This window comes from Rhinichthys klamathensis, unplaced genomic scaffold, assembly GCF_029890125.1.
Source record: "Rhinichthys klamathensis goyatoka isolate OS25496 unplaced genomic scaffold, OSU_Roscu_1.1 h1tg000105l_1, whole genome shotgun sequence".
Taxonomy (NCBI): domain Eukaryota; kingdom Metazoa; phylum Chordata; class Actinopteri; order Cypriniformes; family Leuciscidae; genus Rhinichthys; species Rhinichthys klamathensis.
In genome coordinates, this window is record NW_026606644.1 from 2,195,672 (window position 1) to 2,220,117 (window position 24,446).

Below are 24,446 nucleotides of genomic sequence, written 5' to 3' on the forward strand. Positions count from 1 at the left end.
CAATTCAGTGTGACCGCTTTGCAGTAGGGTGGAATCATCAAGCGCATCCTACAGAATAATGTGAGGGCGGGGTGTCTACCAAAGACAGCCAATGAGGGAAAAGGAAGAGAGAAGTGGGTGGGGTCCAAAGTCTCACAGTCTGTAGGTTGTATTGTGTCAAGGAGTCACTCTCGTGAATCATCTGAGAAAAGTACGCTATTTAGTACCTGCTTCAGCAGGTGACGTTTGCTTTCGCTCCGTTCCCTCTCATCAAACCATAACCAAAATTCAAGTGTCACTGTTTTGATCGCAGAACATCACAGGAAGCAGGAAGGCAGAGGATTGTGGGTTGGTTTTTGTCGTATATAGGCATTGTGGTATGGTGTGTCCTAAACCCCTTCCCCCCCACATCACACCACCGGCTGACCCCTGGTTTCATTCACTTGCCGCCGTACATCCTCTCGATATCGTCCTGATAGTGCGTTTTTAGTTCCTTGCGTTTGAGTTTGAAGGCGTCGGTAACCAGACCCGTCTCGGGCGTCCAGGGTTCGGGGCTCAGACGGATTTTCTTTGGGATCTCAAAGCGCTCCAGCTTACCTGTGAATCAGAACAAAGAGATTATATTTGAAATTTACAGCCTTATGGTGATGAGAACCGTAGCTTATGACAAGCAACTAAAACAAAAATGTGAAACATTTTAAGTGAATTGTTTTTTACTGGAACTGGGCCAGTGAAATCACATGATCCTTCAGAAATCATTCTAATATGCTGATTTGTTGCTCAAGAAACATTTCTTATTATATCAATGTTGGAATCCTGTTTTTTTCAGGATTCTTTGATGAATAGAAAGTTCAAATGAACAGCATTTATTCGAAATAGACGTTTTGTGGCGTATAAATGTCTTTACTGTCACTTTAGATCAATTGAATGCATCCTTGCTGAACAAAAGTATTCATTTCTTTCAAACAAAATCTATATATTCTATTTACACAATTGTTATTTTGCCCTGTTGTGGACAGACCTGTTATAGCCGCGTCTGTGATGATACGTAGAACCTCTTTCTCCATCTCTGCGTGGTTGCAGATCTCTTCCCATGATCCTCTGATCCCCCTCTGCGCAGCAAGGGTGGTTAACTGCTTCTGATTGGGCACCACAAACCCAATCACATAAGACTCGTCACTGTGTAGAGAGGGAAATATGTATACATCTCATTTCTGAAGCACGTGTGAGTGCTGAATTGTCACAGTATGTATGGGCACATTTGCACTCACCTGTTGGCATAAGCACAGATGTTGTCGATGAATGAGCAGTTTTTGAGCACAGCCTCCACTTTGCCCAAAGACACGTATTCACCAGCTTGCAACTTCACCAGGTCCTTCTTACGATCTACATAAACAGGCCAAAAACATTTAAAGAAACATACATAAAAACTACTATGAAACACTTAAATAGTGCTGAGATTTTATTGCCCGGTTTCACAGGCAAGGCTTAAGCTAGTCCCAGACTAAAATGCACGTTTGAGCTGTTTTAACTCAAAGCAACTTGCACTGAGATATCATCAAATATGCCATTGTTTTGTCTCAAAATGCACACCAGTAATGTTTTTTTCTAAGGCACGTTTATAAAAGCTACTTAAGGCCGTTTTCAGACCTGTAGATCGTTTGCTTTGTTCCGAAACAGTGAATTAATTTGTTACAATGTTGCATTTTCTTCTTGGTTCGGTTTGCTTTCACAAGGCAACATTTCAAAGCATACCAAATGTGTTTATGCAAGTCATATGTGAGTAAAGCTGTCCTCTTATTTGTCAGAGTTTCCTCTGCGTCATCCATCAAGATGGATTGACAAGTTCGCTCCGCGAGCTTATTGTGGCTTTATCTGTAGCTGTCCTGATACACGCAAACACTTACGAATGTAGCCGTCATTCCCTCTAACTGATTATATATATTTAACTATATAACACATGATTTTAAAGCCCCCCTGTGGTGAAGAGCCAGCTTTTAAATGTTGTTTATATGTCTATGTGGTGCTTCTAATATGTTTTAAAGCAAACCATCTGTAAATTTATAAGTGGAGGCGGGCTATTAATAGAACCGCGTATACTAAATGTATACTAAATGAGGCAATGGTGTTAAGTTACATTCAAGCTATTTTAAGGCATGACGTTTTTTTTTTTTTAAGGAAATAAATGCTTAAATATGTCATTTTGGTGATCAAAGATGAGTTTTAAGGGATAAAATGATTGACTGAAGGCAGACTTTAAGATGAAGAGATGCTCTGTGGTTTTCAACTGTGATAACTAATGTGCTCACTCAAAGAATCAGACACTGCTTCTTTTTATAGAACAGTTTTACGGTTATGAATTATTATGATACTGCTTGGTTCGTCGGTCCGTTGAGTCTGATTGCTTTCTTCCGTTAACCGAAGCACCCCAGAGCTCGTTTTCAATCGGGCTGAGACCACCTTGTTCTGGCGATCTCGGAGCGACTGTTTTGGTGCAGATCCGAGCGTGATTGCAGTGTTCATATATGCCTAAACGAACCGAACTAAGAGAGAAAACGCACTAAATGTCCTAATTGAACTAAGGCCTACTCCTGGCTTAATCTAACCGGGCCTATGTCTTGAAAGAAGGTTTGTGTGTATGCGTGTCTCTCCACACCGATAATCTTGAGGCAGCCATCAGGGTGAAACTCTCCGATGTCTCCGGTGCAGAACCAACGCTGGCCGTTCGCATCCACAAAGAAGTCCTCTCGGTTCTTCTGCTCGTTTTTATAGTAACCCATTGTGACGTTGGGACCGCCAATCACAATCTCTCCTCGTGGGTTTGGTTTATCGGTGCTGAAATAACCACCTATGGACAGAAAGAAAAAGACATAAAAATGGGCAACATTTAATAGGATTTCAAATCTCAGTATCTTAATATTTAAAAAGCAGAACTGGCCTTCCTCCCAGTCCTTCAGCATGATCTCGGAGCACACCAGAGGAGCTCCAACACGTCCAGTGCTGTAATCTGAAACTAAACAAACACACACAGTATAAACACACTTTTACATGAGCTATAATTTCCCCTCTCTTTACTCTTAATACTGGCATTGAAGGTTCCTGTAATCTAATGAATAGTTCCATTAACCCAATGGATTAACCTAGGGTTGTTCAAGACCCCATGCCATTGATTTAAACGTATTAATCCCAAGGTTCTCATACTTTTTGACCCATGAATTCCTATTACCTTTTTCTTAGTCGTTTGTGATTGCTGGATAATGGTTTTTAATTCCATAGAGACTGCAGTCAAAGAGCAATTATTTCTAGCCAATTAAATATTTTAGAGCTGAACATAACACAAAACAGGGTTTTTTTCCTTAAAGAAAATTAAGGAATAAATTGAAGGGAATACATAAGTCAATATGTTCAAGAGTTCACACTTACATACAATTAGAGTGAGTTAAGTTTAATGTGTATTTGGCGTGCTGTCCGGGGGAGGGCTCCGAGCTCGGAGTTCGGCCCCAACCCAGAGTATAATTTCTCTAAGGCTATGTTTACACGGAAACGACCTGAAGAGAAAACGCAAAAGTGGCGAGCGTTATGGGTGGGAAATCTGCGTGCATATGGTGACGCAAAAGTGTGTGAAATTCTATGTAGTATGCACTCCAGGCGGCTAGGGATCAGGGGGTGGAGATGGGTAGGATTAGGGGTGATTAAAGTCAGCTTGACAGTGATCACCCCTAATCCTACCCATCTCCACCCCCTGATCCCTAACCCTACCCCTAATCCTACCCATCTCCACCCCTTAGATCTGGATCCAACTCCGCGATTTCCACTCTGGAGGGTGGTTTCACTTTTTTGCGTTTTTAAGCCCCAAAAACGCCGTCGCCGTGTAAACAAAAGGCACATCTGATAAAATATTTTTACGTTTTCACCCGCGAGCGTTCTCATGTAAATGGGGCCTAAATGTAAATGTTTTAAGCATAAACTCACTTCATTTTGTTAAAAACTTTCAATACTTAATTTTACATTTGCATCTCAAGTAAATGTATCAAAGATTTTTATATATTTGTATTGGAAAACAGGACAAAAATACTGAAGAAGATTTTTTTTTGTTGCAATGCATGCAACATTTAATGCCATAACTTTCTGCTCTGATTTAAGACCTTTTTAGAACTTAAAAAGTCTTAATTCTCCCAAACACAAATTAAGACCCTTTCAAGACCTGCAGAAACCCTGAAAAATAAAAGAATAAATGACTAAATAATTTTCCAAGCCTTTATCATGACTTCTCCCAATATTTCCATGAGCTTGGGAATCCTGAAACTAGGGGTCAGGTTCACCAATATCTTCGTAAAGAAGTTACATTTAAAGATGCATTTTAGGTAAATGTTTTTTAAGTGCAATTTTTGAAGCTATTTTTTTTTTGTGCTGCCTGCATACAGTAATAATCATAATAAGCATGCACGCCATTTTCGTCGCAACTGGCTTCAGCACTTTTTTTTTAATGCACAGTTTATTTTAAGTAGTTATTTTACGACATGATTGTGAGTACATGATGATAGAATTTTCATTTTTGGGTGAACTAACCATTTAAGAGGTTATTCACAATGATATTTAAGAACATTCTTTTCAGGAATTTGAATTCTTCTTAAGTTTTGCCTTTGGAACAATCTTAAGACAAATAATAAGAACATTCTTAAGAAATGTTTTTAGGAATACAAAATATTCTTAGTCACCATGAAAACAAAATTGACGATTCTTGTTTGCTATGAAATATTGCAGTATTTATTCTAAATGATTTATCCATGCACATCGTTTTGTGCCACGCAATTCATGTGCCCTTGTAATCTTTAATCAAAATAACTTCTCTTTCCTCTTGCAACATCATCTCTTCTCTGATGACTTGTTTACCGGCACGAGGACTGGACAACCTGTCACTCACATGAGATCCACCAATAGCAAACCCCAACGATAATTCCCGAAAGAACGAAATCAAGTCCTGCCCCGCATATTTCTTGTTCAAGAAGCCGTTTCTCTCAGATATACGTCACGATAAGGGTGAAAAGACTATCGCAACTTCTGTTTGATGCCGACTTAAAGTTCAAAAATAAGAAAAAATCAGTTAAGAATCATTTAATTCTTAAGAATCTTTTGTGAATCCGACCAAGCTTTTAATTCTATATAATTATTTTAATACTAGAACCTACACCCTTGATTTGAAGTACTGACATACCTTTTAATTCTAGAGCTCATACTACATTTGCCTTCCTTCCCTTATCAGCGAACTTTGCTACAGCTGCGTTTAGTTCCAACACTCCTGTCCGGAGTCCTAGCTTCACTTCTAAGTGAATCCCATGCTTACACTCGCTGATGGTCCCGGCTCCGCAGGTCTCGGTGAGGCCATAGCCTTGTCCCACAGGACAGCAGAAACAGATGTTCATGAAACGCTGAGTAGCTGCGGATAAAGGAGCTCCGCCAGACAACAGCACACGCATGTTACCGCCCAGCAACGAGCGAACCTTCTTGAACACAAGCCTGCGGAACACAAAAACAAGATGACATTAGACATTAAAAAATATATATATAAAGAAAAAAACATTCCTGCATCTAAACAAACCCAGCGAGTTTTGGAAGACATCACGTTAATATTATTGTATTATACCTGTCACAGAGAGGCGTGCTGTATCCTTTAGAGATCTGCTCCATCTTGTAGTTGTACGCCAGAACAAAGAGAGTTTTCTGCACACTGCTCATCTCATCAACTTTAGTCATCACATTCTTATAGATCCGGTCCATAATCTCCTACACAGACATAATGAGAGAGAAACACTTCACTCACAGCTATTAAGACTAGAGCTGGGTATTGATTGACACAAATTTCGATTTGATTTACAAGTTTGCGATTCGATAAATATCCGATCTCAATTCAATGCGATTTGCTATCGATTCATTTGGATATATACCAGGTACGGTACATGTCAGTTTTTTTCCTCATGGAAAACAAAAAGTCTCAACTAAAACTACATCAACTGAAACCAGCACAGACTAAAAGATTGATTCCTGGGATTCAAAGTCCCCCTGTGGTGAAAATCAAGTTTTTAATATGCTTTAAGACAAACCATGTGTAAATTCATGTCAACACCATTGCTGAGTATTTTCTCCTTAAAACTGCAGTGAACCAAAGACAGTCTCAAAACCATGGTTTGAAATCGCTGGTGTTTCTGATGTCACAAACTACCTTGTAACCAATTACGTCAACGTGTGATCATCAACGAGTGGATCTCTGAGCTGGTGCGAGTGAGTGGAGGCGGGGCTTTGCATATTCATTGAACCACATTTTCTTTTTGAGTTACATTCAAGATATTTTAAGTTATGGAGACATTTTTTTTAATGAAAAACGTTACCGGTAAATACGTCATTTTGGTGATCAAAGATGAGTTTTAAGGGATAGAATTATAACTACAGGGGGACTTTAAGAATTGATATAGGTTCATCAAAATAAGAATCGATTTAAATCGAGAAATCAATATTTTTAACCCAGCCCTAATTATGACCACTGTGTGTGTTTATGTGAATGTGAGTTCTTACAGGAACAGCTGCCATCAGTGTTGGTCTGAGCATACTGGTGTCTCCTTTACTGCCCTTTTTAATTTTAGATGACTGTGGGAGAAGGGACAAAACAAGAGAGGATATTGCACATTAGATGCTATTATTGCAATTTAAGTTTTATTTGCATTATCATCATTTTTTGCAGTTGTGATGCAAATGCTTTGGCAATCAAAAGTATTCTGAGATTGTAAAAGAGCTTGACATGGTGATGATGTCACAATAGCATGACTAAAGTGTATGTATGTGTGTTTGTACCTGGTCAGCAAGAGTCTGAGGTGACGAATATCCAATCCGGCAGCCATGTGACACGCATACTAGTTCAGCGCTGAGCTCCAGGACATGAGCGAGTGGCAGGTAGCCAATATAGGTGTCATTCTCACTGTCACAATAAAAAAGAAACATTGTTAACAGAAACCAGTAACTAAACAAGCTACTGCAGAAACAGAAAGCATCAAAATGGCTAGAAATCGTTTTAGAAGTTAGTTTTACACAGCTTTAAAAGTGTCTCAATACTGCACCTTCTTCAAACTGAGCATTTGCACATCCTGCACTGATGTACAGTTATTGCATCTATTTTTTTATTATTCCTGTTTATGTTTATATTTATACTCATTAATTCCATTAGTTTCTCTTTCACTTTCCCATCTTACCTTACAGATGTCTATCTTATTATTAATATTATTTCCCCCCCTTGTTTTTTACTTTTTCTAAGCTCTAATACACCAAGACAAATTCCCTGTACATGTAAAAGATTCTGATTCTAAATGCAAAAACTTATTTCACAAAATATTCACACAATGTAGTGTCACATTTTGGAACAATAAACACATTAAAGTCACATTAACAAAAGTTACATAAACTGTCCAGTAATACATTAAATTATGAATACATAGGAATCACACTTTCATGAGATTGTATACATTTAAATATACAATATTGTTCAAAAGTTTGGGATCGGTAAGATTAGTTAATGTTTTCGGAAGAAGTCTCTTGTGCTCATCAAGGCAGGATTTATTTGATCAAAAATACAGTAAGAACAATATTGTTAAAAATGTATATAAATAAAAAATATTTTTATTTTATTTTTAACATTTTAAAATGTAATTTATTCCTGTGATGACAAAGCTGAATTTTTAGTATAATTACTCCAGTCTTCAGTGTCACATGATCCTTCAGAAATCATTCTAATATTATGATTATGTTGAAAACATTTGTGCTGGTTAATTTTTTGGGGCGTTCTTTGAAGAATAGAAAGTAAAAAAAAACAGCATTTCCCGTACTTGAAACAGAAATATTTTGTAACATTATAAATGTAATTATTGTCACTTTTGATCAATTTAATGCGTCTTTGCTGAATAAAAGTATTAATTGCTTTCACAAAGATTTTTTTTACTGACCCCAAACTATAGTGAACGGTAGTGTACATTAACCATAAGGTCAAGATCATGGGTAAATTATCTTTATAAAACAGATGCTTTATAACGCAGTGCTAGTACCGCCAACATCATGGATTTGCTTCCCAGGTAACCATTTTTGAACATCAGTGTCTTTAATCATATCGCTGTGATCAGCATTTTTCTTTAACACCTTAATTAATGAGACATTAAAATGCTAATTTATTATACAGACATAAAATGAAGCAATGAAGATTAGCTTTTTAACAGCTAAAAATCAATGGACAGACAGAATCAAGCTAGATAGAGGCGTCGGAGAAACATACTTCAGGTTAGGAATGCGTTCAGCCATGCCGGTGATGCCAGCGATGATGTTGCTATGGGAGATCATGACTCCTTTAGGAATGCCTGTAGAGCCGCTGGTGTACATGATCACTGCGATATCAGACGGGACAGGCTGCCTGCGGGACACCATTACTGCACACAGAGAAAGACACATTCACATTCCTTCATTAGTGGCAGCCATGTTGTAGTGCCATTTAAGACGGAAGAGCTCTAAAATAATAACTACTTTAAAGGAGAAAAAACCCTTTTTAAAAATGGGAAACTGTTGACCAGGCCACTTTGCTGGCAAGATTTCTTGCACATCATCAGAATCTCTCAGTCCAAAACAGATGTCATAAATCTGCCCACGGTAATGTAAATTAAACCACGGGCACCAGGAAATGTACTCTAGTTTAATAAACAAAAAGCTGTTAAACCCTTCACCTCTGTCGAGTTACTAAAAACCGGTAAAACCTTTTTGTTTAAAACCACAATTTGTATGTATTTTGTATATACATTGAAATAAATGGAAATTAATATTTCACATGATATTAATATTAGTCAAATATCATTTTTAATGAATTTATATATAAATATATGCTGACCAAGGCTGCATTTATCTGATCAAAAATACAGTAGAAACAGTAATATTGTGAGTATACTTACAATGTAAAATAAATGTTTTCCATTTTATATATTTTAAAATGTAATTGACTGCTGTGATGGGAAAGCCGAATTTGAGTCTTCAGTGTCACATGATCCTTCAGAAATCATTCTAATATGCTGATTTGCTGCTCAAGAAACATTTCATGTGTGCGTGTGAATGGTAATGTAAAATAAAGTATTCATTTTATATAATATAAAATATATTTAAATATGAAGCATTTAAAATGTCTTCATATATTTAAAAAACTTTTTTTTTTTGAAAGGCAGAATGTAGGCACAACTGATGTTCATCGGCATCAGCGCCGGCCATAGCTGGCACCTGTTAAGAATAGCTAGACCGGCTCTCATAAAAAACACAGGTGTAATACTCCAGGGAAATGTCTAAACCTTTTATCTCAGTCTTTCTGAACAGAGAAACCCTGCTCTAATAAAGATAACATCTCCCTCTCTTATCTCCAGAGGGGTTTTCTAAACAGTTGCTCTTATCTGACACAAAGGCTGAGTGTGTGAGCTCTCAACACCGGTTCGCATGCCCTCAAGTCTTCTTTTCATCTGACAGGAAGATCCTGCTGTCTTTCTTCCCTGAACAAAATCTCTGTTTACAGCTCTTTTGGTCCTTAGTCTGTTTATTGTGTCAGTACAGTTCAAAACATGACAAAAGGTGGTGTTTCTACCATCAGCAAGCAAGGGCTACTGTTAATTTCTCTCAAGCTTATTCTGTATTAGGAATCCCTTGGCTACATTTAGACTTTTTAGTAAACTATATACTACAAGTAGTATATGAACCCATATGCATGCAAATATAACAATATGCAGTATGCATATAAACTAGTGTCCGACTGATATGGATTTTGTGTTGGCCGATGCCGATATCTTGAGCAGGGTGGCCGATATAAAGCCGCGGTAGGTCTATATAATATTAAAGATGGTAAATAACACCTGTATAATTTTAGACAAAGTAGTATGCTACTTGAGAGTTTAGGCACTTACCATTTTCAGTTTTGCCCCCCAGTTCTTGCACTGCACCCATGTTGTGGACCATGATGCCTCTGGGGAGATCAGGCCAACTGGTGGTCTTTATATCAACCAATATAATGTGCTTCAGTCTGGGGACTTCCAACAGAATGGCCTGAGAGAGAGAGAGAGAGAGAGAGAGAGAGAGAGAGAGAGAGAGAGAGAGAGAGAGAGAGAGAGAGAGAGAGAGAGAGAGAGAGAGAGATAGAGAGAGAGAGAGAGAGAGAGAGAGATAGAGAGAGAGAGATTCAGTGCAATAATTGACCGCAGCTTTGACACTTCATGAGCCCACTGGTGTGACGTCGGTCTCGTTCTCACCTTGAGGCGGCTCTGCAGCAGGTCTTTGCTTGTGATGATGTGCGTGACCTCAGTCTCATTTAGACCATGAGCTATAGCTGCTCCTCCCAATGTGGAGTACAGGGTCACCACTGAAACGGAGAAAAAACATTGTTAAGATAATGAGTTACTGCGCTTTTAAGTACCGTATAAAATAGTGAGAGATTATTAATATTATTTATTAATAATTATTGATTTATAATTTACTTATAATTTATAATTAGTATTGTTGTTATCATTAAACATTTTTTTTATTATTATAATAAATTTTTTTTATTAAAGGTACAATATGTAGGATTTTTCACCACCAGGGGTCGCTAACCTCTTACAATAACAAAGGCGTATATCGATGACGCAAAGCATCAAGCGGAATTATGGATCTTGTCTTCAAGCTGATGGATCTTTTATGGATGAGTGAATACAGTGATGATTTTAACATGACTGTGGTGTGAAGCAGGGCGCGATTGCTAATGAGAGACGTATACCAGAGTCACACACGCAACGCAAGTCCCACGGATATAAAGGAATAAGGACATTTCATTCTACCGAACTACACGCAAGTGCTGAATTAATACTCACACAGGTCAGTTTATTAGAGGAATTAAACTTGAGGTAACGCAGCGCTGCTTCACTTGCTCTAACAGTTACACTATCACACTAAATGGCATTTGAGTGTGTTGAATGTTGTTAGTTAGGTTGTTTGTTGGTTGTATGGGACTAGCATTAAGCTAGATCATCATTAGAATAACATAAAGATCATATTCTAACATTTCATCATATTGAACTAAATAACATTGATTAGTTTTATCATGTACATTTGCTCACCTGTCTAATAAAGTAAATGGAACACTCGCGTCTTTCGAAGTTAGTCACGGACGTGGAGCTCTCGGCATCTCGAAAGATTTTGATTTTCGTTCTAGTCCTCTTTTTGTCTCAAAGTCTGCTTGCCATGGTCCAAAATGTTTGAACAAAACAACAACAGCGTGAGCGTCCTGCTAAGCATGACCCAGTTGTCCACGTCTGTCGCCATGGTTACTATGGCAGTACGAGCGGAAACCGAGGGTAAAACGGATATGACTCCTCACCCCTGCTCACACATCCCGTTTCCTTGGTTAAAATCGCAGTTTTCTCACGATTTACAAATAGTTGGAAACATTGGGGATATTGTAAGTAATCAACTAAACAAAATATATAACATTGGCCTAGTGGTTTTTGGATATTTTACTGCAAAAATCCTACATATTGTACCTTTAAATCAATAAAGACTGGATTATTACAATTGCAATACAATTGTAGTAGTAATAATAATAAGTTAAAAAATAACAATAAAGTACTAAACAGCATTTCAACTCGCCAACAACAATTTTTATATTTGGCACATGGCGAATGTTCATTTTGGACTAAGATGTCAGTACAGAAATCATTTTTATTTTTAATCATTTATATAGTTTTAAATCCATTAAATCCATTTATATTGTAAAGTTATGTTTACCACAGGCTTTATTTTACTCATACATAAAAATAAATAAACATTATAAAACCCATTAGGAAAATCTTCAAGGAATCAGAGGTAAATTAGTCTTCCGAGCTTTGACGTCATCCCTGCACCACTCTATTGAGCTTTTCTATTTCTGCAATGTTTTGAATGAAACTCGAAACATCCAAGGGACAAGGGTTGTGGGTAATATTAATCTTTTTTTTTTTTTTTTTTTTTTTTTTTTTTAAGCATGCACAGATGGACATTTTGAGAATCCATCCAGACATGCCCTTTGGCATACTATCTTCAACATCATAGTGCATCTAAAATTTGAGATGCACTAATTCACATCTTGCATACTTTTAGTATGTATAGTATGGTTTAGCATGTGAATTGGAATGAAACCAGATCTGATTAATGGGAATCAGATTTTCTGCAGAATGCATGCGTGTGTGTGCTTGAAAAGCGAATAACAGTTCTGTTTTCAGTGTGATGTCTTGCATCTAGTACCACAGCAGTGCTGCTATTTTGTCCTATTCAGCACAATACAGCCGATATTGGAGAAAACCCTGTGTGTGCGTGATTAGAATACTCACAGGGGAAGTTGTACATGAAGCATGCCTGAGCTGCTACAATCCATTCAGCACGAGTCTCGCAGAAAATGGCGATGTTACAAAGAGGCTTCTGACCCAGAGCGGCGAGCCCGCTACCAAACCTCTGAGACAGATGGAACGTTTCTTCATACGACAACCAGTTATAATCACCCAAAATCACCTAGAGAGAAGCAGAGAGGAGTCAGAGTTGCATTGTATTGAAATTCTCAGTATCTTTCACAGCAGCATGAGACGACTTTTCAATTTCATGTAAACAGTTCTGGACAACCACAGACCAGAGATCAACTCTGTTTACAGAGCCACTGAACTTCTTCCTGTGGAGCTCAAGAGAGTTCTCTCGGGATCTGTCCACTTAACCTAACACACACCAACTCAATATCTACTTGAATATTGTGTAAGTATATGTTTAGAAGAGTGTTTAAAGCATTTCTCAAGGAAAGAGCTATGTTCACACTGACAGCCTAAATCTGATTTTAGTCACACACTATCTTTCAAAAGTTTGGGGTCAGTATCATTTTATTCTTTATAATAGTAAAAAAAAAAAAAAAATTTTTAAATGTATGGATTCCACAAACAGTAAGCAGCACAACCTTTCAACACTGATAATACACAACATAGACTGTAGTCATATTTATTTTTTGACCGGAATGAAAACAAGGCTGTAAGGGATAGAATTAGTGTGTTTAATGGTTTGTACTGTTGTTTAACATAATACTGATTGTTTAGCTGATGAAACATCTTTCCCAAATAAATAAATTCAGTAGACAGAAACTCAATGTGTTTAGTGGTCTAGATATTTTTGAAAAACAAAAATGTATTTTCTCTTATGCTTATACAACTGAAACGTTCGGCCCGATGGTGGAAAAGCGGCTAAAGTTCCACAGCCATTGAGAGTGTGTGGCCGTACAGTATGAGTCAACATGAGTGTGTGTGTGTGTGTCTGTGTCTTACCTTCTTAAAGATCTTGCCGTTAGGCTGCATCTCATCCTCCTCGCTCAGCAGCTCTCTTGTGCCCAGGCAGTCTCTTTCAGGAAAGTGTACTACAGCATATTCAAACACTTTATCCAAAGTATCCACACCCTCGTGCAGCAGGGACGCCAACCTCTGCTGGCTGTTCACAGCCCGGTACGGCCCTGCCGGTGTCCCGCTTACCTGATGGGACAGGAAATTACAATGAGGTCATGGGGGAAATGTAGGACAAACACAGGCAGTCAAAAAAAAATCCAAAACCACTTGTCGCCTAATTCATCATATTTTAGTTCCTTTAAAATATCACTATTTTTTTAAACCAGCAATTTAATTATGTGACGTTATTCAGAAATGAAAGTGACTCAAATCCCTCCGCTAATCTAAGATAAATTGCGATAATCTCTATTTATAACAGGTACACTACCGTTTAGAAGTTTGGGGACAGTACAATTTTTTTCACGAAATTATATTTTATTCAGCAAGGATGCATTTTATTGATCAAAAGTAACAATAAAGACATTTTACAATGTTAGATTTCTATTTCAAATAAATGCTGTTCTTTTGAACTTTCTATTCATCAAAAAACCCTGACATTTTTTTTTATGATGTTATGATGCTAAAAATACAGATTTCTATCACAGGAATTACATTTTAAAATGCATCAATATGGAAAACAGTTCCTTTAAAGTTTTAATTAATATTTTACAATATTACTGTTTTACTGTATTTTTGATTAGATAATTGCAGCCTTGCTGAGCAGAAGAGATTTCACAAACATTAAAAAATCTTACTGACCCCAAACTTTTGAACAGGACCCAGGGTTTGAATGAATCTGAGCTGATGTTTTGGGCCTATTCATCCTATGCTGTACTTACTGTGCGCGCTTTGATCCTTTTAGCACGGGCCTGGTTCCCGCTGGCTCCGGAGAGCAGGTACCAGGGCAGAAATGTGATGACGGAATAAACCCAGGCGACCGATCGAAAGACCTGCAGCAGGAGAGGAGACATGTCCTCCTTCAACTTCATCCTGAGGAACAAAAAAAATCAGAGGACAAGACAAAAAAAAAAAAAAAAAAAAAGAAGTTAGTGATTAATGCCCTCAAACCACACCAGCTTTACCTTTGACTTTTGTCCTCCACTTACTTTGTGTTGTTCTTTACTTTCCTCCAAACACGTGATAGTATTCCTGTTTTTCTGAAGCTCTTGCTGGCTTCTTCTGGTTCTTGAAGTGCTTGATGGTGTAGATGGTACTTCTTGACGTTTCTACTGCCTTTTGTCAAACCTGCTGGCTGAGAGGGCTATTTCCTGTTCCATTTCCTTTTCCCACTCCAGCTTCCTGCTCTGACGGCGTGCAAAGCCCCCTGGGTTTAAAGATGAGCCCTCCCTGTGGGGAAATACAACAAGCAAAGCGTGTTTTGTCAATATGCTTTTAAAAAAAACACAATTTAGAATTTGAAAAGTCTTTGTTAAAGAGTTATAACTAAGCCATGAAACAAATCAACCAGCTACAAGGTGAATCACAACATTATAAAGTAGTTTAAAGCAAAAAAAAAGAAGAAAAAGAAGCATTTGAAAATCAGATGAAAAGATAAAGATAAAAGACTGTATACTTAAAGGATTAGTTCACTTTTTAAAAAACTTTTGCTGATAATTTACTCACCCCCATGTCATCCAAGATGTCCATGTCTTTCTTTCTTCAGTCGAAAAGAAATTAATGTTTTTGATGAAAACATTCCAGGATTTTTCTCCATATAATGGACTTCAATGGTAGCCAAACGGTTCAAGGTCTAAATGACCGTTTCAGTTCAGCTTCAAAGGGCTTTAAACGATACCAGACGATGAATAAGGGTCTTATCTAGAGAAACGATCGGTCATTTCAAAAATAAATAAAAAAGTTAAATTGTTATAGGCACAAATGCTCGCCTTGCGAACTCTCCTGTTCGAATTTGTACATCAAAATGAACAAATCTTTTTTCGAGTCATTGACTCGTTCATCAAAATGAACGAATCCTTTTTCGAGTCATTGACTCGAAAAAAGATTTGTTCATTTTGATGAACGAGTTCGAACAGGAGAGTTCGCAAGGCGAGCATTTGTGCCTATAACACTTTAACTTTTTTATTTATTTTTGAAATGACCGATCGTTTCGCTAGATAAGACCCTTATTCATCGTCTGGTGTCGTTTAAAGCCCTTTGAAGCTGCACTGAAACGGTCATTTAGACCTTGAACCGTTTGGCTACCATTGAAGTCCATTATATGGAGAAAAATCCTGGAATGTTTTCATCAAAAACATTAATTTCTTTTCGACTGAAGAAAGAAAGACATGTACATCTTGGATGACATGGGGGTGAGTAAATTATCAGCAAAAGTTTTTTTAAAAGTGAACTAATCCTTTAATGGCTTTAATAAGGGAAAGAGCTAAAATCCCATGACATAATAGAAATAAAAGCGATGGTGAAATATAATGTTTATGTATATCAAATTTTATGTATATATACTAGGGCTGTCAGTTACACGCGTTATTAACGGCATTAATACAAACCCATTTTAACGCGATTAATTTTTTTATCGCGAGTTGACTATGACATTAATGCGATTAATCGCAATTAAATATTTTAAGCGTTTGACAGCACCAATATATACACATATTATGCATATTTAAGTAGTTTGAGAGTGGAGACCGACTATTACATCATTTCATTTGCAGTGCTTCATGTTAGTGGCTGGGTGCTAAGAGTTGTTTTGGTGCAAGTTGTTTTGATTCGATTTCTTTTTTTGCAGAATCATGGGTAATGCAGTTTTTCACCAGTGATTTCACTATTAAACATTTGTTTGAAAATTGTTCAATGGTTGAAATAATGTGGGCATGAAAAAAGCTAAATGTGGTTCAAAAAAGCATGAAAAGGATCAGGAAATTATGCTAGCTGGACTTAAACTTAGGCTGTGTCCTAAATCTCCCCCTATCCCCTAAATAAGGCACTATTTGAGGGGACAGGCATTTGTAGTGGTGTCCAAAACCATATTGGACATTATCGAGTGCACTTATTCAATTCCACAATGCACCGCAATAACAAGTGTACAACCGTTGTACACTCAATGGCTAGAGAACACCTATCATGCACTGTGAGGGTCTCGTCCTGAATGAATTCTTGCATCTGAACAGAATATGGCGCCCGCAGCTGAATCATCCATCCATTCACTTTCCAAACCGCTGGTCCAATGTGGCTCCAGCATAATATCATATAGGTACAAATTCCTTTTTAATTGATTATTAAATTGTATAATTAAGGTTATACATAGTTTCCATGACCAAGTTCAAGATTAATCTTTTCATAATCATTACTACTTGAGCTGCCAGTTTGCTAAGTTTCAAACAATTATTAAACAGCAAACACAAACTACGAAAAAGCGGCAGCCCTTTCGGGGCACTCAGTGTCCGAATTCACTTACTCGTTTTTGGACTAATGTAGGGAATAGTGAATGAGGGTATACGGGTCGATTTCGGACACAGCCTTACTCTACCGTATGAGCATGTACGTTAACCACTATGCCAAGACTGTGACAGGACCACTGTGATTTAACTAGGGACGGCTGGTAAACAGTGTACGCTCTGAGCTCAGAGGACAAACAAGACAGGCTTTGTCGCTCGGGAAGGATGAAGCTCACACTAAAACAAGTGTTCTGTTCGAGAGGAGGATGTGTTCATGAATGCATGCGTGTGTGTGTGTGTTGAGGGGAAGAGATGGGGGGTGGACACGAGCATATCCAGAACATGAAATACAAATTTGGCCAAATTCTGAAATGCCAAATAAAGATTGACCTGATAATCCAGCAGCTCATTAGATACGAGCAGTGCTGAACTTCAAAATCATTGACCTATTTTAAACCTAATTTTTAAGTGCAAACAAAGAAGGAAACAGCCTTTTTCCCATTTTCTCTCTGGGAAAAACAAACGGCTGACTTCTTTCTTTGGTTTTGATACTTTTAGAGGAAGGTCAAAACTACAATCCAGGATAGAGACGCTCTCAAATATCAGCTATACAGCAGAAATGCATTCTCTCCTTGTAGCTTCAATCGTGGACTCACCAGAGAGGTTTGGAGGTGGTCAGGATTTGTGGTCAGACAATGTCACTCTATGTATATCTATCAGTCAGGTGGCCCATAAAATGCCAATATACAATATAAAAATTGATGCACCTCTTGATGGAAATAAAGGTTGTGATGTTATTTCCATCAAGACTGAGGTGCATCAATTTTTGGTCAAGATCTTGTATTGTCAATGCAAGAGTCCATCACTCTGTAAAGTCTCCTCCAGCACATCTCAAAGACTTTCAATGAATTTAAGGTCTGGACTCAGAGGTGCCAATTCATGTGTGAAAATGATTCTTCATTCTCCCTCCCAACCATTCTTTCACAATTTGATTAATCTTGGCTATGTCATCCTGGAATATGGACATGATGTGTCTTCCTACATGGTTGTTTAAGAAATGAAAAGCAACACACACTCCATCAATTAGGGTTAGAAGAAGTGTTGCCAAACATGCTAGAAACATAATCACTGCAATAATGATCCAATCATAGACTTAACACTTAAAGAGACCCTCAAATTATTAAATGCACACTTAACAGAACATTTACTCAAGGTTAACCTATAATTTTTTGGGGGAAAATGTGCACTAAACTAGATATTTTGAAGAACATTGGGAACCAAACAACATTGACTTTCATTGTTTGTACAAAAATAGCTAAGAGACATTTGTTAAAATATCTTTTTGTATTCTACCGAAGAAAGATGATTTGGAACAACTCTTATTGAATTTCCAATATTGCGACATGAACTCGCAATATTGGAACTATAAAGGGGGGAAAAAATTATGCGTTTTGGCCGTTCATTAATTTACATGATAACAGCGTTTTGGGGGCATGAAAACACAAGGTTTTGAAATCAGGTTTCAAATTGCAAGTTTTGAAAACGACACCGTTATTGTCTCCATGTAAACAACAAAAAACACAGATTTGTGAAAATGGTGAAGTCATGCGTATTACGTGTTTAGTCTATAGGCGTGTAGCATTTCTTTACAAAATGACATCGCCAACTACTGGACTGGGCATGCGTTTTTTGCGGATCTTTGTGAACGGGATCGTTTTGACATTTTTGTCGTCTGTACGTGAAAAAAAGCAAAAGCAAAACACTTTTCCGCTTACATTGTTGTCGTTTAAACATACCCTTTAAAGGTGCAGCATGTGAGATTGACAACTAGTGTTTGAAATGGGTACTGCAGTCTAAGTTCAAAATATTGGAGAGAGTTGTTTCCCCCACCCCATCCTGCTCAGACTCCACGCTCATGCGGGTTGCCAGATTGAGGACACGCAACAGGAATGAGCGCAATTGACAATGGAAGGCGAGGAGACTTGCACAAAAACGTACATAGGCTATACAGCATCTTTAAGGTTCAACATTTCTCTGTCACAGGGGTCTACAACACTGCTGCTGGAGAGCTACCGTCCAGCAGAGTTCAGCTCTAACCCTTATCAAACCCACATGAAGCAGATAATCAAGGTGTTCAGTTAGTTGAAAAATGAGGCAGGTGTGTTGGAGCAGGGTTGGACCTGAAGTCTGCAGGATGGTAGCCCCCCAGGAGCAGGGTTGGAGACACCTACTCTTATCATGTGAGGAAAAATAGACTTCTCAAACTACTTATGGATAGTGGATTGTAATGTTGGTTGCTGTGATAAACATCATGTGGTAAAGTCGTTGCCCTCAAGCACTGTGAGAGGGTTGAGTATGGTGCACCAATAACGGATAAAACATTCCACAACTCCCGTGAAATCCCAGACATGATCGCCTAGAGACCGGTAGCACATGGGCCTGAAAACCTTTCCTTCAAGAGGAATGTCACAGAGTCGACATGTTATGTTCAAATCTCCCTCTCTAGTCCACACAGACCATTTATAGAAACTAAGCTGCAAAAACTAGGTCGTCCAGAAATCAGTAATGTCATAACCATGAGCACATTAACATGACAAGTTTGACTACTTTATTAAGGCCTTTTCACTATTCAGCAAACTGATATATTCTGATATATACAACAGTGTGGAATATGAAGAATGAGGTTAGCCAATCATAACAAAGGTCATTTACATACCCAAAGAACTGCAAAAACAACCCGTTTCAAACTAATGCTGGTAAGGAAAGGAAATCCAATGGCGCTGCAAAAAAGGGTGAAAAAGTATGGATCCAAATTAATTTAACAGAAATAAGCTTGAACATTTAATAAAAAAACAAACATTTAGGCTATTCATTTAGCGGATGCTTTGAAATATGATTAACAAATGTGCGATCGATCATCCTCTGTCCCTCGTACTTCCATTTATGCATGCTTTCAATCACAATTTCAATACCATTTCATAACCAAGTCCAGTACTGGTAACAAGCGCATCAAACTGTGATAGACGTGCATCTGAGGCACAGTAGTTAGTTACTAGATGGTCATCTGAGAACTGGTCAGTGTTGTGAAGATCTTCAGCAAAACGAAGGTATCAAATATCATCTCCTCTTAGCAACCAGATCCAAACTCACCTGCACTGCCACAACACAGTCGAAAGAGAGAGTATTCACCTGTATTCATACCGGTTACATTAACTCTTTATTAGTTCTAATTAATGATGCTTGCTCTAGGCCTTGTTTACACAAGTGCGTTTTGGTTTTAAAACGCATAACTTTTGCCACTGCTGTCTACACTAATCCGGGGTTTTCGACCCTGGAGACTTTAGGAAATTCTGCAGACCCCGTTTTAGTTTGAAAACTTTCAGTGTAGACAGACCAAAACGGAGACTTTTAAAAAAGGAAGGCGTGCCTGCCTACAATCGCTCCCTGATTGGGTCTTCTGGACCATTGTGTATCCTCCCCTGATTCGCTAAGCCCCTGTCATATGACCATTACACTACAGACCGTGTAAACAATAACAGATGGAACTGCATGCTTTGACTTTGTTGTCCTTTTTAGCTAGCCTGGGAAAACCCAGACAACTTCCGGCAAATTTAGATTTGCTCTGAAAGTTAGTCTGGCAAAGAGCTCATTCAAGCCCATTTCCAATCCGTCGAAATCGAGGCACCAATCAGAAACGTTGGGGCGGGCTTTACACGATGATGACAGCGCTGGGATTTTGAAGCAGATTTTGTAGCCTACATTACAAAGATGGATGCCGCCGTCGAACATCACTCGTTCGAATCCGCTATCGCGTCTGTTTTAAGCGATTTGAACGTTTCCTTTTTGTTAAAAACCGAGCAAAGAACAACACTCGGAGATGTTTCTCCGCCGCTCTGCGTACGTCATCTCCTTCATCGCTCTGATTGGTTTTAGGTCTATCCGCGACGTCCGTTGGTGACGCCCCTCTGGAAATGATTTGTCTATGACGCTTTGCCAGACCATAACTCAGTTACAACTGAGAATAGTCTGGTTTTAACCAGGCTACTTTTTAGCAGCCATTGTGCAGTTAAACTGCATTTTATAATACTGGAGCTGCCTACATGCACAAGAGGCAAGCTATTATTAGAGCAATTGGCAACTGTTTACAATTGTACTACAGGCATGCCCAGTGTGTACGAATGGTCATGTGACATGCAAGATCTTTTCTGAAACGCAGTGGAAACGCCAGTATGGACGAGGATCGTTTTCATTTTAAAATGCCGTCGCACTTGTGTAAACAGGGCCTTGCATAGGATTAATATTCATGATTGAACAAGTGGAAAAAATCCCATTGACTTAAGCCAGGTCCACACTGTACGATTTATAAAATAGTCCTTTACGAATGTTGCTTGTCAGACTGTACGAACATGACCCCAGCTGTAAGCCATACTGTAGGATCTCTCAGCTGTCATTAATGTCAGACTGTACGGCAGTCAAGGCGCGTTAAAAACGGATGCACACAAGAAGATTCGTCCGGAGTTTTACATCATCAATCACGTCATGACACGTTCAGTGACGTGAGCTGCATTTATATGGGATAGAAATGGTGGCTAGTAAACAAAAATAATCTCTACTGTTGATTTTGATTACTGCTTTTCTTGAAATGAAAAATGGAAAAAAAACTAAGAAAATGTGTGTGGAGCAAGTGGTGATTTGTTGTTGTCTCACTAATTGCGTCATCAGGTTCGGTTCTCCTATTGGTTTTTCCTCTGATGGTTGTCATAGGCGAAGTCACACTACAGGACTGTGCCTCAAAGGACACTGCCAGAATTTCATCGGAGGTAAAATCTGATCGCAACGGTCATTAATTGGCTGTCGGCGAAACTAGCGATCAAAGACTTTTAGGATTAGAGGAATCTTTTAGGATTCTCAACATTTGTCTCAGATGGCCAAATCATGGCCAAAATCTACAGTGTGAACCTGGCTTTACATTGAAGGATGAAGCTGAGAAATATCAACCAGCCGGAACATGCTACATAGCAAATAGCAACGTTCAGGTAACCTCTCTCAACACACTAGCATTGTGTTGAGATTTGCACGGGCAAGCACCAACATGGCTTGTGTGTGAAAATCTGTGAAAACACTTAAGTTAAGGCAAGTGACAAAGCTTTAACGTGGAAAGGAGGAACCAGTAATTAACTACGGACATCAGACACTTAAACTAGAACCAAAACAAGTTTGGAAAGTGTTCTCTTCCCTTTTCCACTTGTGATCAAACTCCTCCGCACAAAAACGCAGACGGCGCTTGCAGAAGTGAAGGAACAGGCACATTTTTCAGACACACCTACCAAGATTACTGAACAGAGCCCCATCATTTACTACCCATAATCCCCATTATACATCACTTGAAGAGTCTGGGTGTGATCAGACTTGTTTGGCTGGTCCATCACCTCGTGCTCAGGGTGTGGGAATAGAGACATGAGTCATACACTCCTGTAGTGGGACAATCGTGAAGAATCAAGCCCACAGGGAAGTTGGAAATCAATTCACACTCTGACTGAACTGCTAAACATCCAATACTATGATATTTTGTCACAATCTACATGGTCCATTTTATGTGTCCAGTGGCGGTATAGTACGAACCATCATTGCATACTCTACAAACCAGAATAAAATCGAAATCACATTGTATTCGTGTTTTAATCTTGCTTGGTGCATCTTCCCTTTCCTCTAAATGAGTTTTTGAAATAAATGTCATTGAATATGCCCCACAGCACTGATCGCTCTGTAGATGCTCTGCAGCATCTTGCTTAGCACTATTTATAGTGTTAAAGGGATAGCCTAGCTCACCCAAAAATAAAAATTCTGTCATGGTTTACACTCGCCTCATGTCATTCCAAACTCATAAGACTGTGAAGCACAAATTAAGATCTGTTAAATCAAATCAATTTTAATGAAACCTAAGAGAGCCTAAATTAAATCCGTTGATATGGATTCCTTTTGCAGTGCCTTTTTAAGCTTTGGTTACCTGGACTTTTAATGGAGGAACAGAAACCTCTCAGGTTTCATTAAAAAGATCTTCATTTGTGTCATAAAGATTAACAGAAGTCTTGTGTGTTTGGAATGACATGAAAAAAAAAAGATCTTGAATACTAGAATTTACATTTTTGGGTGAAGCATTCATTTAAATAGCATGGATTGTGAGCTGTGTGTGACCCTGTTATTAAGCACAGGTGTGTTTTGGACTTACCCCTAAACACAACCCTCACAGAAAACTTTCTGCATTTTTACATTTTCAAAAAACATCACTTAGTATGATTTATAAGCTGGTTTATTCATGGGGGCCGAACAATGTCTCCACAAGGACAAGGATTTTGGATATTGCCATCCTTGTGGGGACATTTTGTCTCTATAATGGCTATTCGTAAACCACAAACAAACACACAGCCTAGCGCCCTAAAACTACACAAAAGATCCTTATTAATCAAACAATTTCTACAAGCAACTTCAAGTCCAGTAATCTAGTAAACTAACCTGCATGGTCACCATTGAAACGCATTGCTTATTCTTAGTGCTGGCCTTCAACTGATAGCACATAATCCACAGGATTATCTCAAAGCATGTCAACCCACTATCTTCCCAATCACCCATTACAAACTGCAGTCCCATGTCACCAGCACACCTATCTGTGCCCTAATTCAGGCAAAACATCTTATTCTTGACCAAATACACTCGTCTGCCTTCCTATCACACAGAGAATCTGATCTGATGGCGTGTGAATGTATAAATGTCATGTTGGCTGATGTGAGATCGTGTTTGTTTGTTTTTGTGTGTGTGAGAGAGAGATTAGTGTGGTCATTACCTGAGCGCTAATGTGTTTAGTGTGCATGCAAGTGTATAAAGGATGAGAGATGTGCATGATCACGGCTATTAACCACAGATATGTGTTTGTATGTAGGTATGTATGTGTCATTACATCCCGGGAACAGAAGAGGCCTGATATGATCATCAGTATCATGAGTGGAATGCGATACCATCACAATATCCTACATTGCTCAGCTGTCAGAGCACCCGAACCCTCTTCATACCAAAGTAACACCGCGCATCTGATGCTTTACTATATGCATGCGAGTCTTCAATATGTAAATCAATCTTCTCTGCGCGCATCTTCACAATACGTACCATAGACACAATGAACACTCACCTTATGCTGACGCAGCTGCTTCAGTCAGACTCGCAACATCCCATTTAAAATGAAGAAAAAATATGTTATAGAAAAGCTAGACGCGGCAAATATATAGCGATGATTATTTATTCTTCTATGTCGTTGTATGTTGCGGTCGCTGTCTCGCGCCGCCGTAGCTCTCAGCCCGGAAGTGATGGAAGCGTTGTCATGGTAGGGGCCGGCTTCTTGCCGCTCTGATTGGCTGAAGGCGGGTGGCGCGTGTTGGAGGCTGACGTGACATCACTCTCGGGTTACCAGCGGTCATTATCGATTTGATTGATTTATTTTTCAATTTGCGTTGTTATTTTTTAGATGTTTGTATTTTGTAGGCAATCTCTTCTTTTTTAAGTGACTTTTAGCGGTAGAGGGAAATGGTGATGTGTAACAGTGGATAGTGTTGTTGATTCTTTTGTCAGCTCGATGATAGGGCAGTGTTGCAGCGCCCCGAAC

The 24,446-nt window shown here is 38.6% G+C and overlaps 1 protein-coding gene across 1 annotated transcript; it reads right to left on the reverse strand.

Moving 5' to 3' along the window:
• On the reverse strand, positions 1-24,154 carry acsl3b (acyl-CoA synthetase long chain family member 3b). The gene is made up of 17 exons (XM_056253514.1): positions 23,976-24,154; positions 14,507-14,747; positions 14,240-14,390; positions 13,347-13,547; positions 12,378-12,555; positions 10,287-10,396; positions 9,945-10,083; positions 8,291-8,441; positions 6,826-6,949; positions 6,550-6,621; positions 5,624-5,763; positions 5,324-5,496; positions 2,918-2,992; positions 2,636-2,827; positions 1,251-1,365; positions 1,001-1,158; positions 1-576 (listed from the first exon to the last, which is right to left on the reverse strand). Exons 3-17 carry the CDS (start codon positions 14,387-14,389, stop codon positions 419-421), a joined length of 2,136 nt encoding a protein of 711 aa, XP_056109489.1. The 5' UTR covers position 14,390; positions 14,507-14,747; positions 23,976-24,154; the 3' UTR covers positions 1-418.
• Between the last annotated feature and the right edge of the window lie 292 nt (positions 24,155-24,446).